Raw genomic sequence first — 18,010 nt, forward strand, 5'->3', positions numbered from 1 at the left:
TTATGATGTGTACACTTATAATCTGATTTTTATTGCAATAACATTGTACCCCAATAAAATCAATTTTTTTAAAAATGAATTACTTGAGGGTCTGATGTCTAGAAGAGAAGTAGAGCTCATATAAACTCAGCAGTATCTGTGTGACAGGATAATTCTCCTTCAAGATATCAAGACTTTGAATATTAGGGTTGTATTTTGATGCTGAAACTAAGTTTTTTAGTTTTACATGTTGCTCTTCTGGAAGTGATACTTCAGTCCTACCCATCACAATGACCTGAGATCACCTTCATGAGTATTTGTACCAGCTCAGCTAAAAAATAATAATATTCTTGGGCTGGGAAAAATAACATGGACCCCAAAAGCACATGCACTTATCTGTTTCCCCTACTCCCCTCTCATATCTCCCCATTGCTAATGATTCACTCCAAACTCAAGTACTTATCAAGCTTTAAATAAAATCCTTGTTTGCAAGAAAAGGTTAATTATTTTGGTATTGAAAAAGGTGGCCCAAAGGTTGCACGTACACACACACACACACACACACACACACACTTGTTCTTGGAAATGCTTCAAATGTCACAAGTGTAATGAAAACCAAAAACATCATTTCTACTTTCTGTGAAAATAGAGAATAATTGGAAGAGATGTTAAAATCAGAGAAGATTGACTGGAAATGCACATCAGAGGAAACCTGAATAATCTGTTTCACGATTACAACAGTGGGAATGATGTGGGCAGGAGTCTCCTTATACCAGTTTGTTTAAAGATTCAGAGGAGCTGAAGCTAAGTGTTTAATTATACAAAAGAACCATATTTGCAGGAAGAAGTTTGGCTCTAGTTGTGGAGGAAAACTGGTTTTGCATGTGAAAGCCCCACTGCTGACTTCTAATTTTGCTTAGATAAATTTTTTAAACTCACATAAAAACCATGAAAACCTGTAATATAGCCCTGAACATGTTTTTACATACATATCTTGGAAATCACTCCTCCAGGAAACACCATCTGCCTTAAAGATAAGGGATCAAAAGGAACACAGATCTATACAGAATATTATACAAAATATCACCAGAAATAAAGGAAGAAGAGAGAAAAAAAATGTTAGTAAGGATTACTCATGAAATAATTGTTAACTTGGAGCAGAAGAAAGTTGTGACATTATTTACCCTGAATTTACCCTGAATTATTTACCCTGAAAAAGGCAAGGAAGCACTTGCCTTTATAAGTAAGTAATGAAAGCAGAGATATAAGGCATCAGAGAAGAGAAATCTTAAGAAGTTGTGTGTTACAAAAGCCCAGTAAATAAATAGAAGGAAAAAACCCTCGGGAAATGAAGGCAAGATTTAAAGAGGTCATATTAAAAATGGACCCTTTTGAAGCACAGTTTAAAATATATAGAGAACAAGGATGAGGAGCAAGATGGCAGAGGACTAGGACACCTAAATTTCATCTGGTCTCAGGAATTCAGCTAGATAGGTATCAAACCATTCTGAACACCTACAAATGAAACAGGAGAATGGGTCAACCAGGAAATTAAAGAAGAATTTAAAAAATTCATGGACACAAATGAAAATGAAAACACAAATGTTCAAAATCTTTGGGATGCAGCAAAGGCAGTCCTAAAAGGAAAGTATATAGCAATACCAGTCTTTCTCAAGAAACAAGAAAGGTCTCAAATACACAACCTAACCCTACACCTAAAGGAGCTGGAAAAAGAACAGCAAATAAACCCTAAACCCAGCAGGGAAGAGAAATAATAAAGAACAGAGCAGAAATCAATGAAGTAGAAACCAAAAGAACAGTAGAACAGATCAACAAAACTAGGAGCTGGTTCTTAAAAGAATTAATAAGATTGATAAACCCCTGGCCAGGCTTATCAAAAAGAAAAGAGAAATGACCCAAATAAATAAAATCATGAATGAAAGAGGAGAGATCACAATCAACACCAAAGAAATACAATTATAAGAATATATTATGAGAAACATGTGCTAGCAAATTAGACGGTCTGGAAGAAGTGGATGCATTCCTAGAGACGTATAAACCACCAAAACGGAACCAGGAAGAAAGAGAAAACCTGAACAGACCCATAACCAGTAAGGAAATTGAAGCAGTAATAAAAAAATCTCTCAATAAACAAGAGCCCAAGGCCAGATTGCTTCCCAGGGGAATTCTACCAAACATTTCAAGAAGAATTAATACGTATTCTTCTGAAACTGTTCCAAAAAATAGAAATGGAAGAAAAACTTCCAAACTCATTTTATGAGGCCAGCATTACCTTGATGCCAAAATCAAATAAAGACCCCATCAAAAAGGAGAACTACAGACTGATATCCCTGATGAACATGGATGCAAAAATTCTCACCAAAATACTAGCCAATAGGATCCAACAATACATTAAAAGGATTATTCACCATGAGCAAATGGGATTTATTCCTGGGCTGCAAGGTTGGTTCAACATCCGCAAATCAATCAATGTGATACACTACATTAATAAAAGAAAGAACAAGAACCATATGATTCTCTCAATAGATGCAAAAAAAGCATTTGACAAAGTAAGGCATCCTTTCTTGATTAAAACTCTTCAGAATGTAGGGATAGAGGGTACATAACTTAATATCATAAAAGCCATCTATGAAAACCCCACAGCAAATATCATTCTCAATGGGGAAAAACTGAGAGTTTTCCCCCTAAGGTCAGGAACACAGCAGGGATGTCCACTCTCACCACTGCTATTCAACATAGTACTAGGAGTCCTAGCCACAGCAATCAGACAACAAAAAGAAATCAAAGGCATCCAAATTGGCAAAGAAGAAGTCAAAGTCTCACTCTTTGCAGATGATATGACACTTTATGTGGAAAAGCCAAAAGACTTCACCCCAAAACTGCTAGAACTCATACAGGAATTCAGTAAAGTGGCAGGATATAAAATCAATGCACAGAAATCAGTGGCATTCCTATACACCAACAACAAGACAGAAGAAAGAGAAATTAAGGAGTCAATCCCATTTACAATTGCACCCAAAACCGTAAGATACCCAGGAATAAATCTAACGGAAGAGGCAAAGAATCTGTACTCAAAAAACTATAAAATACTCATGAAAGAAATTGAAGAAGACACAAAGAAATGGAAAAACGTTCCATGCTCATGGATTGGAAGAACAAACATTGTGAAAATGTCAATGCTACCTAGAGCAATCTACACATTTAATGCAATCCCTATCAAAATACCATCCACTTTTTTCAAAGAAGTGGAACAGATAATCCTAAAATTTGTATGGAACCAGAAGAGACCCTGAAAAGCCAGAGGAATATTGAAAAAGAAAAGCAAAGCTGGTGGCATCACAATTCCGGACTTCAAGCTCTATTACAAAGCTGTAATCATCAAGACAGTATGGTATTGGCACAAAAACGAACACATAGATCAATGGAACAGAATAGAGAGCCCAGAAATGGACCCTCAATTCTATGGTCAACTAATCTTCAACAAAGCAGGAAAGAAGGTCCAATGGAAAAAAGAGAGTCTCTTCAACAAATGGTATTGGGAAAATTGGACAGCTACGTGCAAAAGAATGAAACTGGGCCATTTCCTTACACCACACACAAAAATAGACTCAAAATGGATGAAAGACATTAATGTCATACAGGAATCCTGAGAAACAAACTGAGGGTTCTAGAGGGAAGGGGAGTGGAGGTTGGCTTAGCCTGGTGATGGGTATTAAAGAGGGCACGTACTGAATGGAGCACTGGGTATTATACGCAAACAATGAATCATGGAACACTAAATCAAAAACAAATGATGTAATGTATGGTGATTAACATAACATAACAAAAAAAATAACATAAAAACAAAATGCTTCTTTCTTAAAAAAAAACAAACCTAGTGGAGAACACAGGCAGCAACCTCTTCGACCTCAGCCATAGCAACTTCTTCCTAGAAACATCATCAAAGGCAAGGGAAGCAAGGGCAAAAATGAACTATTGGGATTTCATCAAGATAAAAAGCTTTTGCACAGCAAAGGAAACAGTCAACAAAACGAAAAGACAACCGACAGAACAGGAGAAGATATTTGCAAATGACATATCAGATAAAAGGCTAGTATCCAAGACCTATAAAGAACTTATCAAACTCAACACCCAAAGAACAAATAATCCAATCCAGAAGTTGGCAGAAGACATGAACAGACATTTCTGCAAAGACATCCAAATGGCTAACACACACATGCAAAAGTGCTCAACATCACTCGGCGTCAGGGAAATCCAAATCAAAACCTCAATGAGATACCACCTCACACCAGTCAGAATGACTAAAATTAACAAGTTAGGAAATGACAGATGTTGGCGGGGATGTGGAGAAAGGGGAACCCTCCTACACTGTTGGTGGGAGTGCAAGCTGGTGCAGCCACTCTGGAAAACAGTATGGAGGTTCCTCAAACAGTTGAAAATAGAGTTACCCCATGACCCAGCATTTGCACTACTAGGTATTTACCTCAAAGATACAAATGTAGTGATCTGAAGGAGTATGTGCACCCCAACGTTTATAGCAGCAATGTCCACAATAGCCAAACCATGGAAAGAGCCAAGATGTCCATCAACAGATGAATGGATAAAGAAGATGTGGTAATATATATATATATATATCACACACACACACACACACACACACACACACACACACACACACACTGGAATATTATGCAGCCATCAAAAAAACCAAAATCTTGCCATTTGCAATGACGTTGATGGAACTAGAGAGTATTATGCTAAGCAAAATAAGTCAATCAGAGATATACAAATACCATATGATCTCACCGATATGAGAAATTTGAGAAACGAGACAGAGGACCATAGGGGAAGGGAGGAAAAAAATGACACAAGATGAAACCAGAGAGGGAGACAAACCACAAGTGACTCTTAATCTCAGGAAACAAACTGAGGGTTGCTGGAGTATTGGGAGGTGGGAGGGATGAGGTGGCTGGGTGATGGACATTGGGGAGGGTATGTGCTATGGTGAGCGCTGTGAATTGTGTAAAACGATGAATCACAGACCTGTACCTCTGAAACAAATAATACATTGTATGTTAAAAGGAAAGGTAGTAGGAAGGGAAAAATGAAGGGGGGGGGATAGGAAGGGGAGATGAATCATGAGAGACTATGGACTCCGAGAAACAAACTGAGGGTTTTAGAGGGGAGGGGGATGTGGGGATGGGTTAGCCTGGTGATGGGTATTAAGGAGGGCATGTATTGCGTGGAGCACTGGGTGTTATACTCAAACAATGAATCATGGAACCCTACATCAAAAACTAATGATGTAATGTATGGTGACTAACATAACATAATAAAATTAAATTAAACAATCAAACAAACAAAAACCAAAACCAAAAAAAAAAAGAGATATAGAGAACAGGAATGAAAAAATGGGCAAAATTATGTTAATATATACAATGGACTATTAGCCATCAAAAAGAATGAAATCTTGCCATTTGTGATGACGTGGATGGAGCTAGAGGGTGTTATGCTAAGTGAAATAAGTCAGTCAGAGAAAGACTACCATATAATTTCACTCATATGTGGAATTTAAGAAACAAAATAGAAGAACTCAGGGAAAGGAAGGAAAAATAAAGTAAGATGAAAACAGAGAGGGGAGGCAAACCATAAGAGACTCTTAACTCTAGGAAATAAACTGAGGGTTGCTGGAGGGGTGGTGGGTGGGGGGATGGGGTAACTGGGTGATGGGCTTTAAGGACAGCACGTGATGTAATGAGCATTGGGTGTTATATGCAACTGATGAGTCACTACACTTTACCCCTTAAACTAATAATGCACTATATGTTAACTGACTTGAATTTAAATTAAAAAAAGAAAACACTTCTATCTTCATGAAAGAAGATGTTAGTTGAAAGATGCTTGTCAAACAAATCCGGGAAACAAACTGAGGGTTACAGAAGGGAGAAGGATGGGGGTATGGGGTAACAAGCTGATGTGTATTAAGAAGGGCATGTGTTGTGATGAGCCCTGGGTGTTATATGTAACTGATGAATCATTGAACACTACATCAAAAACTAATAATATACTATATATTGGCTAATTGAACATAATAAGAGAATATTAATATAAGGAGAGAAGTAAAAGGAAATCAGAGGAGAAGGAAATATGGGAACCAGGCAAATGAGAGCCGCTATATGCATTCAATGAAGAAAACCCAACCAATGAAGAGAACAAATGTTGAAAAAGAGATTTCAGGACATTTTCAAAAGTGAAAGAAAAGTCAAATCTATCCACTTAAACACCTTGCATGAATGGTGGGGAAATAGCCAAGAATGACAATATAGTTATCCTACTTTAAAATTTAAAAGAATCCATTGGATGGTTACAGAAATGTGTTGAAATGTGGAGATAGAGATAGAGATACACATACGTATAGATATAATATATATTTTAGAACTACAAATGATCTAGCATTGTTACTGCAACATTGTAGAAACCAAATATTACAAAGAAAATGTTTATCATTTGAGATTGGTTAAAGTATGGAACATCCACAGAATGGAAATTTATGCAGGTGTAAAAATGAATGATAAAGTTCTCTATGTATCAATATTGAATGTCACAAGTATTTTAAATGGAAAAAATGCATAAGAGTGAATATGGTAGGCAATGGCTTGAGTGAAAATAAAACTGTATATTATATGTATTAGTTTGTTTATACATAAAATATCTCTAAAAGGGCTCAAACATGGATGGGACTGGAGGAGATTATGTTATGTGAAATAAGCCAAGCAGAGAAAGTCAATTATCATATGGTTTCACTTATTTGTGGAACATAAGGAACAGCATGGAGGACATTAGGAGAAGGAAGGGAAAAATGAAGGGGGGGAATCAGTGGGAGAGATGAACCATGAGAGACTATGGACCCTGAGAAACAAACTGAGGGTTTTAGAGGGAAGGGGGCTGGGGGGTTGGGTTAGCCTGGTGATGGGTATTAAGGAGGGCATGTACTGTATGGAGCACTGGGTGTTATATGAAAACAATGAATTGTGGATCACCACATCAAAAACTAATGATATATTATATGGTGACTAATGTAACATAATAAAATAAAATAAAATAAAATAAATAAAATAAATAAAAGCAACCTAACTTTTAAACATTTAAAAAATAAATAAAAGGGCTCAAAAAGAAACTGAGATTTCTTCCAAGGACTCTGATCACTGGGGGCCATGGGTGGGAAAGAGACTTTTCAATGTTACTCCTTTTGTTCCTTTTGAGTTTTAAACCATAGTTTTCATCTCTTCAAAAATTTAACTGGGAAAACCTGTACAATGTATTTTATTCTTTAGCAAAGTGGCAGGAGGAAGCACACTGTTTTGGGGTGCTGTTTGAATTTGTCTGGATTCCTATGAGGCCTGGCAATTTAACTAAAAGAGTTCTCATTCTTATCTCCATGTGGATCCTTACTTGCTGTCACCTGGGTGAATCTCAGTTCTTGGTTCCCCCTAAAGAAGTAATCCTGTCACCTGGTCAGGAGAGGATGATGGTTTGGCCCTCGATGCTGCCACTCTCCCTGTCTCCCTTATGACCTCTCTCATCACATCTGTTCCTTTCTGGTGCCTGCAGTCCCTAACATCCCTGTCTCCATGGCCCCTCTTAGGGCTATCACCTGCACATTGTAGTGGGCCATGAGGATGGCAAAGGTGCTGAGGTGGGTGCACTGGCAGGTGGTGCTGGTGTCTCTGGTGGCCACCATCCTGCATCCCATGGTGGACCAGTGACCATATCCATTCTGACCATGTTTCCAGAAGACGCAGAACACCTCCTCCCTTGGCCCAGGGGTCACTGACTGTAGGAACAGGGCGTAGGTGTGAGCTGGTTGGTGGTTCTGGTGCTCAGAGAGGCTGATTCAGAGCTGACTCAGCTGACTATACTGGGGAGGGAATCACTGGCAGGGGAGTTCCCCAGAGCCTCAAGGCTGAGCTGAGCAGTGAGGCTGCTCAGGACCCAGGCTCCTTCCACACCCACATTCCCATCTCACCAGCACTCACACCATGGGAGAAGATGAAGGTGATGGGGGAGCTTAGGTTCTGGGTGTCCCTGTTGCTCATAAAGGCAGAGATGACATCTGAGAACAGGACAGAGGAGACGCCTCGCAGCATGCCCTTGTGTGCATCATGCAGAACTGCCTGCTTCTCAGGCTCCAGGATGAGGGGGGCCTCAGCCAGCAACCTGCCCATCCCTGGAATGGAGACAAGGCCCACCACAGAAGGGCCTGTAGGAAGAGGCCAATGTTGATACTTTGGGGTGCCCAAAAGGGCCCTTCCTCCTCAGACGGACTCTCCCCTGTATCCCCACCCACCCTACAATTTCCTTTAATCTTTAATTCTGTGCATGGCCCATCCTGGCTGTCTTGTCCCATCGCAAGGTCTCAGTGGCCTTCCGTTCCCCATTTTAGTCATTACCAAAGTCACTGGATTCATGTGCCACATCCCAGTTCAGATGCATCTTTGCATGGCTCTGGCTCAAGGTGACATCCCTGATTCCTTGCTCTTGCACCTTCAGGGACAGTTCTATGGTGGTGGCAATGACAGGAGAGACAGGAGAAGTCAGGTTATCACTTGCAGTATTGGGATTAGATTTTTTGATATGCTGATAAACCACAGGAATTTTAAATACTGATGTGAGAGTAATGTGGTTGGTTTAATACTGTTATTTGAGCATTTTTGAAAGCTGAAAACCAAAGGGTCTCCAAAGATTGTACTTATTTAGAAAATTTTCTACTAAACTTGCATAATCTGAAGAAAAGGGAGAAAATGCTAATGGACAAGTCAAGGCTTCTGTTGCTATGACAATTCTAATTCTAGTTCAAAGATTTTCTAAATTTGAATATATACAACACTACTGTTAAAGATGATGTAGGTATTTGCAGCTCAAAGTCTCACAAGGTCTGGTATCTGGACTATATAAAGAATTCTTACAACCCAATAATAGGACAAATAACCCAATTAAAAACCCAAAGAATACAAAATACTAATTTAAAGGGCTACATGCACCCCAATGTTTATAGCAGCATTATCAACAATAGTCAAATTATGGAAAGAGACAAAATGTCCATCAACTGATGAATGGATAAAGAAGATGTGATTTATATATACAATGGAATATTACTCAGCCATCAAAAGGATGAAATCTTACATTTGCAATGACATGGATGGAGCTAGAGAGTATTATGCTAAGTGAAATAAATCAGTCAGAGAAAGCCAATACGATAGGATTTCACTCATATGTGGAATTTAAGAAATAAAACCAATGATCATAGGGGGAAAAAAGAGAGGAAAACCAAGAAATAGACTCAACTATAGAGAACAAACTGATGGTTACCAGAAGGGAGGTGGGGGGATGGGTGAAATAGGTGATGGGGATTAAGGAGGGCACTTGTTGTAATGAGCACCAGGTGATGTATGGAAGTGTTGAATCACTATATTGTACACCTGAAACTCATATTACACTGTATGTTAACTAAGCAGAGTTTAAATAAAAAATATTCATATATATATATATATATATATACATATATATATATATATCCCACATCTGCTTTATCCATTCATCTGTCAATGGACATCTGGGCTCTTTCCACAGTTTGGCTATTGTGGACATTGCTGCTATAAACATTGGGGATCATTGCATTTGTATCTTTGGGGTACATACCTAGTAGTGCAATTGCTGGGTCATAGGGTAGCTCTGTTTTTAACTTCTTGAGGAACCTCCATACTGTTTTCCAGAGTGGCTGTACCAGCTTGCATTCCCACCAACAGTGTAAGAAGATTCCCCTTTCTCCACATCCTTGCCAACATTTGTTGTTTCCTGACTTGTTCATTTTAGCCATTGTGACTGGTGTGAGGTGGTATCTCATTGTGGTTTTGATTTGTATTTCTCTGATGCCAAGTGATGTGGAGTATTTAGATTACTCAGTCATCAGAAAGGATGAATACTTACCATTGACATTGATGTGGATGGAATTCGAAGGTATTTTGTTAAGCAAAATAAGTCAATCAGAGAAAGACAATTATCATATGGTTTCACTCATATGTGGAATATAAGAAACAGTGCAGAGGATCATAGGGGAAGGGAGGGAAAACTGAATGGGAAGTCATCAGAAAGGGAGAAAAACCATGAGAGACTCTTAACTATAGGAAACAAACCGAAGGTTGCTGGAGGGGAGGTGGGTGGGGGAATAGGGTAACTGGGTGATGGGCATTAAGGAGGGCACATGATGTGATGGACTCTGGGTGTTATATGCAACTGACGAATTATTGAACTCTACATCTGAAGCTAATGATGTACTATATGTTGGCTAGTTGAATTTAAATAAAAAAAAACTTTTAAAAATGGGCAATAGATCTGAATAGACATTTCTCCAGAGAAGATATACAAAATGCTGATAAGCACATGAAAATATCATTAACATCATTAGTTATTAGGTAAACGAAAATTAAAACCAGAACGAGATACCACTGTATACTTATGAGGATGAGTATAATATCAAAACTCCCCCAAGTAACAAGTGTTTACAATGATATGGAGAAATTGGAATGCTTATCCATTGCTGGTGGGAATGTAAATGGTCCAACCACTTTGGAAAACAGTCTGGCAATTTCTCAAAAATTTAAACGTAGGGTTACGATATGACCCAGCAATTCCACTCTTAGGTATCTACCCAAAAGAAATGAAAACATATATCTGCACAATCTGTACATGAATGTTAACTGCTGTATTATTCATAATAGCCTCAAAGCAGAAACAACCTAAATGTCCATGAACCAATGAATGGATAAATCAAATGTGTATAACCTCATGAAGGCATGCTATTTGTCAATCAGAAGGAATGAAGTTCTGATATAAGCTCTGCACTCAGTGCAGATCTTGGGATTCTCTCTCCCTCTCCCTGCTCTCTCTCTCAAATAAGTAAATAAATCTTTAAAAAAGTTAGTCTGGAATGCTTTCTTTCTTTTTTTTAATTTTAATTTAATTTTATTATGTTATGTTAGTCACCATGAATGGATAAAGAAGATATAGTTCATATATACAAAGGAATATTACTCAGCCATCAGAAAGGATGAATACCCAGCTTTTACATCAACATGGATGGGACTGGAGGAGATTATGCTAAGTGAAATAAGTCGAGCAGAGAAAGTCAATTATCATATGGTTTCATTTATTTGTGGAACATAAGGAATAGCAGGGAGGACATTAGGAGAAGGAAGGGAAATTTTTTGAGATAAAAATAAAACCATTAACAAATTGATTGCAATTCTTTCAAAACACATGCAAAGGAGTCCACAAAGAGGAAAAAATATCAAACAATGACAGGATTATTTAAGGATGTAGAAATCAGAGGAAAATATTAGTGACCAGTTTTTAATTCTCTCTTCACCATCTCCTGGGTAACATGGGTGCTGAAAGAGCTGGGAAAACTGTACGGAGAAATCAGGAGTGTTTCAACAATAAAACCACTGAAAATCAAGGGTCTGCTGGATTCCCTGGGGAATTCTACCAAACATTCAAAGAAGAAATAATACCTATTCTCCTGAAGCTGTTTCAAAAAATAGAAACAGAAGGAAAGCTTCCAGACTCATTCTATGAGGCCAGCATTACCTTAATCCCCAAGCCAGGCAAAGACCCCGTCAAAAAGGAGTATTTCAGGCTGATATCCCTGATGAATATGGATTCCAAAATCCTCTACAAAATCTTAGCTAATAGGATACAACAATACATTAAAAGGATTATCCACCATGACCAAGTGGGATTTACCCCCGGGATGCAAGCATGGTTCAACATTCACAAATCAATCAATGTGATAGAACACATTAATAAGAGGAGAGAGAAGAATCATATGGTCCTCTCAACTGATGCAGAAAAAGCATTTGACAAGATACAGCATCCTTTCCTGATTAAAACTCTTCAGAGTATAGGGATAGTGCGAACATTCCTCAAGTTCATAAAGTCCATCTATGAAAAACCCACAACAAATATCATCCTCAATGGGGAAAAGCTGAGAGCCTTTCCCTTAAGATCAGGAACACGTCAAGGATGCCCACTCTCACCACTATTGTTCAACATAGTACTAGAAGTCCTAGCAACAGCAATCAGATGACAAAAAGAAATAAGAGGTATTCAAATTGGCAAAGAAGAAGTCAAACTCTCTCTCTTCACAGATGACATGCTACTTTATGTGGAAAACCCAAAAGACTCCACCCCCAAATTACTAGAACTCATACAGCAATTCAGTAATGTGGCAGGATACAAAATCAATGCAAAGAAATCAGTTGCTTTCTTATACACTAACAATGCAACTGTAGAGAGAGAAATTAAAGAAACGATTCCGTTTACAATAGCACCAAAAACCATAAGATACCTCGGAATAAACCTAACCAAAGAGGTAAAGGATCTATACTCTAGGAACTACAGAACAGTCATGAAAGAAATTGAAGAAGACACAAAAAGTAGGAAAAATATTCCATGCTCATGGATCGGAAGAATAAACATTGTGAAAATGTCTATGCTACCCAGAGCAATCTATACCTTCATCGCCATCCCGATCAAAATTCCAATGACATTTTTGAAAGTGCTGGAACAAACAATCCCAAAATTTGTATGGAATCAGAAAAGACCCCGAATCGCCAAGGAAATGTTGAAAAAGAAAAACAAAGCTGGGGGCATCGCGTTTCCTGATTTCAAGCTACATTACAAAGCAGTGATCACCAAGACAGCATGGTACTGGCACAAAAACACATATAGACCACTGGAACAGAATAGAGAGCCCAGATATGGACCCTCAACTCTATGGTCAAATAATGTTTGACAAAGCAGGAAAAAACATGCAATGGAAAAAAGACAGTCTCTTCAATAAATGGTCCTGGGAAAATTGGACAGCCACATGCAGAAGAATGAAACTCGACCATTCTCTAACACCATACCCAAAGATAAACTCAAAATGGATGAAAGACCTCCATGTGAGACAGGAATCCATCAAAATCCTAGAGAAGAACATAGGCAGTAATCTCTTTGACATTGGCCACAGCAACTTCTTTCAAGATACATCTCCAAAAGCTAGTGAAACAAAAGCAAAAATGAACTTTTGGGACTTCATCAAGAGAAAAAGCTTTGGCATAGCAAAGGCAACAGTCAACAAAACAAAGAGGCAACCCACAGAATGGGAGAAGATATTTGCAATTGACACTACAGACAAAGTGCTGATTTCTAAGATCTATAAAGAACTTCTCAAACTCAGCACCCCAAAAAACAAATAATCAAGTCAAAAAATGGGCAGAAGACATGAACAGACACTTCTCAAAAGAAGACATACAAATGGCTAACAGACACATGAAAAAATGTTCATCATCATTACTATCAGGGAAATTCAGATAAAAACCACATTGAGATACCACATTACACCAGTTAGAATGGCAAAAATGGACAGGGCAAGAAACAACAAATGTTGGAGAGGCTGTAGAGAAAGGGAAATCCTGTTATACTGCTGGTGGGAATGCAAGTTGGTACAGCCACTTTGGAAAACAGTGTGGAGCTGCCTCAAAAAATTAAAAATAGAGCTACCTTATGACCCAGCAATTGCACTCCTGGATATTTACCCCAAAGACACTGATGTAGTGAAAAGAAGGGCCATGTGCACCCCAATGTTCATAGCAGCAATGTCCACAATAGCCAGACTATGGAACAAGCCAAGATGCCCTTCAACAGATGAGTGGATAAAGAAGATGTGATCCATGTATATGGTGGAATATTACTCAGCCATCAGAAAGGATGAATACCCAACTTTTACATCAACATGGATGGGACTGGGGGGATTATGCTAAGTAAAATAAATGAAGCAGAGAAAGTCAATTAGCATATGGTTTCACTTATTTGTGGAACATAAGGAATAGCGTGGAGGACATTAGGAGAAGGAAGGGAAAAATGAAGGGGGGAAATCAGAGGGGGAGACAAACCATGAGAGACTATGGACTCCAAGAAACAAACTGAGGGTTCTAGAGGGGAGGGGGTTGGGGGGATGGGTTAGCCTGGTGATGGGTATTAAGGAGGGCACGAGCTTCATGGAGCACTGAGTGTTATACGCAAACAACGAATCATGGAACACTACATCAAAAACTAATGATGTACTGTATGGTGACTAATATAACACAATAAAATAAAATTGAATAAAAAAACCCACTGATACAATGTTATTTAAGATTGTACTAAAATAGATTAAATCACATTATGTAATTTTCAACTTTTCAAGATTCATTGCATTTTCTTCATTTCCAAGTAGTATTGAATTTATTTTTGAATACCTTATTTTTATGAATACAATTGTTGCAATTTTTTTAATATAAATGACATAATGATAGACTTATTGATATTTGTATATGTTTATTTTTGCTTATCATTTAAAAAATCTTAATCTTTTGTGCTTAAAACAAATAAAAGACAGTTTCACGGTTTATTTTATGAAATGAGTTCCTTTAAATAAAATCCTGGTTATGGGTATTAAGGAGGGCATGTATTGCATGGAGCACTGGGTGTTATACACAAAAAATGAATCATGGAACACTACATCAAAAACTGATGATGTACTGTGTGGTGACTAACATAACATAATAAAAAAATCCTGGGATGTGCGTGTGGTCACTTGGTTCCAGTGGGGCAGTCTCTAGGAAGGAAGAGCGAAAAGGTGAACAGGAGGAGCAGGAGTCTGATGCAGACTTACCTGTGCCTACAGGAGCATGAACAGTCAATGGCCCATTGGGCAGGAACTTGCTTAGCACTTTCAGGACATTCTCCAGGCCAACAAGCAGGTGAGTGGCCACACAGTGCTGCTCTGAGGGAGGCAGGGTCTTCAGGTCCCCTGGGGTCTCCAGCAGCTCACTTACTTCCCTCATGAGGTCCTGGGGGGATGTGGACACAGAGCCAGTGGGCAGTGGATCAAAGGGGTTCCACAAAGTCCTGACCATTCAGCCCTAGAGAACAAACCCTAGAGACTGGGTATTTGGAGGGTAACAATGGCACTGAATTAAATTCCCAGGATGGTCCCTGCTGCTTAGATTTCAGCTACAGAGTGGTCAAATTGGGTCAGAAAGGCCAAGGCTGACATAAGCCTGAAGCCCAGAATAAGCAATAGGGAAATAGAGAAATAAATTAGTGCACGTGGGTGTCTTTAAAAGTGCTTCCAGATAGCTGAGTGCCCTAGTCTTCTCACCACCATGGGTGAAGGACCAGTTGCAGTGCCCACTACATGGGGCCTTGTCTTCATGCCTACCAAAGGTCTTTATGGGATTCCCGTATCTTGCCTCTTTCTTGGTTCCAAATTTACCTGGATGGTGTTCTTGGCCAAGGCTGGCATGAAGTCTTGGGATAATTGCTGGACTTTGTCAAAGAAATGAGAGACACTCTGGGGAAAGGAGACATGGGAGTGAGTCAGAGAGCCTGAAGAGGGAGTTTGGGGAGAGGGTGGACACAAGATGGTTGGTGAAGGTCTTTCTGCTTCTGGTCTTCTGCTGAAGTTTCACTCACCTGGCTGCTGACTCCAGAAGGTGATGTCCATGAGGAGAAGGGGACTTCTGCAGGGAAAAGAGGCAGGAGCACCACTGGTGTGTGTGTGTGTGTGTGTGTGTGTGTGTGTGTGCACATGCTGAATGCATGTGTATGCTTGCTTTTTGTTTTGTGAATGCACGTATGCACATGCATGTTCATGTGCAAGAGTGTATGTGCACATACATACACAGGCATGTTATACTTATATGTGCATGCATGCATGTATGTGTGTCAGGACTATATACATTGATGCAATGGGTAGAGTTGTGGCATTGGTGTTTTCCAGAGCTGCACTCATCCACATCTGAAGACATAGAAGAGAGGATCAGTCCCCTATCTCAGCTCAGGTCTTTCCTCTACTCATTAACTCCAGCCCTCCACCTTCCTCAAGGTCAGGCATCAAGGAGTCCATCATAGTTGAAATGGATGGATACCATCTGGTGATAGCACTCCCAACTCGTCAACCACCTCAGAGCAGGGATTGGCAAACTATGGCCCACAGCCAAACCCAGATGTTGCCTGTTTCTGTAAAGGATAGGTTTTATATTTTTAAGTGGCTAAAAAAACATAGAAGAAAGAGCCATCTTTTGTGACACATGAAAATTATATGAAATTCAAATTTTAGTATCCATAAATAAAATTGTATTGGAACACAGTCACTCCTATTCATTTATGTGTTGTCTCTGTCTGCTTTCACACTATAATGGTGGGTTTAGCAGTTGTGACAGTGACCTTCTGGCCCATAAAACCTAAGGTATTTCTTATGTGGTCCTTTGCATGAGGAGTTGGCTGGCCTCTACATTCAAGCAAGGTTGGCAAGATGAGAACTCTGTATATATGTGTGAGTGTGTGATATTTCAGGTCAGAGCTGCTTGGTGAATGGTGAGTATGGTAGACAGAATAATGGCCCCTTCAGGGTGCCTGGGTGGCTCAGTTGGTTAAGCGACTGCCTTTGGCTCGGGTCATGATCCTGGAGTCCCGGGATTGAGTCCCACATCGGGCTCCCTGCTGAGCAGGGAGTCTGTTTCTCCCTCTGACCCTCCCCGCTCTCATGCTCTCTCTATCTCATTCTCTCTCTCAAATAAATAAATAAGTAAATAAATAATAAACAAACAAACAAACAAACAAATAAATAAATAAATAAAATCTTTAAAAAAAGAATAATGGTCCCTTCAAAATGTTCAAGTCCTTATGCCTGGAGCCTGTGATTACATTAGCTTTCATCCAAAAGGAATTTTGAACTTGGTGATTAAGAACCTTGTTGGGGGATTATTCTGATGATCTGAGTGTACCTAATGTAATCACAAAGGTTCTTACAAAAGGAAGGGAGATGAGAGAAGAGAAGAGATGGATGATACATATGATGTTGGCTTTGAAGATGGGGAAAGGAACCCTGTACCAAGGAAGGAAGGCAGCTTCTAGAAGCCAGAAAGGGCAAGGAAACAGATTCTCCCTTAGAGCCTCTAGAAGGAAATATTTAAAACTTCTGACCTTCAACACTGTAAGAGAATATATTTATACTGTTTTGAACTATTAAGTTTGTTATATCAGCAATAGGAAACTAATACAATGGTCCATTGAGGAGCCTGGGAATTGCTTCCAGCCAAGTGGTATTGGTATCAGCCCCTCATGTTGCTGCAGGAGTCTGATGGATAATCTGGAGGTATGCTTAGCCAGCTCACAAAGCCTCTTACCCCAACTGCCTAATGTCACCCCTCAATTTTCTATGGCTCCATCCACAGCTCTACCCTTTAGGGCTCTGGGCTCACACAGCCCTCTGTAATGCCTATAGCCTGTGGGGTGGATGGTAGGTCTGTTCTAAGTGCCACACACAAAGGAAACTTGTTTTGGCCCCAGAATGTCTCTGGCATCCCTGCTATCTCCCCACCCAAATGAAGTTCCTCCTCTGAATAGTTTGTGAGTGAAAAATGAGGAAGGCATGTGATTGTGGTCACAGCATTGAATAAGTGTGGGTGTCTTCACATCCACTTGGCTCCCAACTTATCTTTTCCTCTTTTCTAATTAGAAGAGAAATTTGATTCTCTTTTGTTGACCTAGAAACCAGGAGAGTGGAGTTTGGACAATCCTTGCTATAGTTTGGTTTTTTTTTTTTCTGTTTCTAACCTAGAGAGTGGGATAGGAGATGCCTCTCTTAAGATCAGAAATTTTTCTCCTTTAGGGATTGTGAGTAGCTTATAAACAGCAGCATGCTCCCAGTAAGACTGTTGTTTAAAAGTGAACCCATTTTGGCACCTGGGTGGCTCAGGTGGTTAAGCATCTGCCTTCGGCTCAGGTCATGATCTCAGGGTCTGGGATTGAGTCCCACGTCGGCCTCCCTGCTCAGTGCAGAGTCTGCTTCTTCCTCTCCCTCTGCCCCCCATGTCACTCAGGCACTAGCTTTCTCTCTCTCTCTCAAATAAATAAATAA

General features: G+C 39.4%; 1 protein-coding gene across 1 annotated transcript in view; it reads right to left on the minus strand.

The window, feature by feature from the left end:
• LOC113917969 (adhesion G protein-coupled receptor E2) overlaps positions 1-18,010 on the minus strand; it is a 39,097-nt gene that overhangs the window by 14,332 nt on the left and 6,755 nt on the right. The window contains exons 5-9 of the mRNA XM_027586083.1: positions 15,362-15,439; positions 14,759-14,936; positions 8,451-8,558; positions 8,037-8,260; positions 7,655-7,834 (exon numbers count right to left, since the gene is read on the minus strand). Coding sequence (XP_027441884.1) covers positions 7,655-7,834; positions 8,037-8,260; positions 8,451-8,558; positions 14,759-14,936; positions 15,362-15,439 — 768 coding nt within the window. The remainder of the gene's footprint in view (positions 1-7,654; positions 7,835-8,036; positions 8,261-8,450; positions 8,559-14,758; positions 14,937-15,361; positions 15,440-18,010) is intronic.

The sequence above is a fragment of the Zalophus californianus genome, chromosome 1, assembly GCF_009762305.2.
Source record: "Zalophus californianus isolate mZalCal1 chromosome 1, mZalCal1.pri.v2, whole genome shotgun sequence".
Taxonomy (NCBI): Eukaryota; Metazoa; Chordata; class Mammalia; order Carnivora; family Otariidae; genus Zalophus; species Zalophus californianus.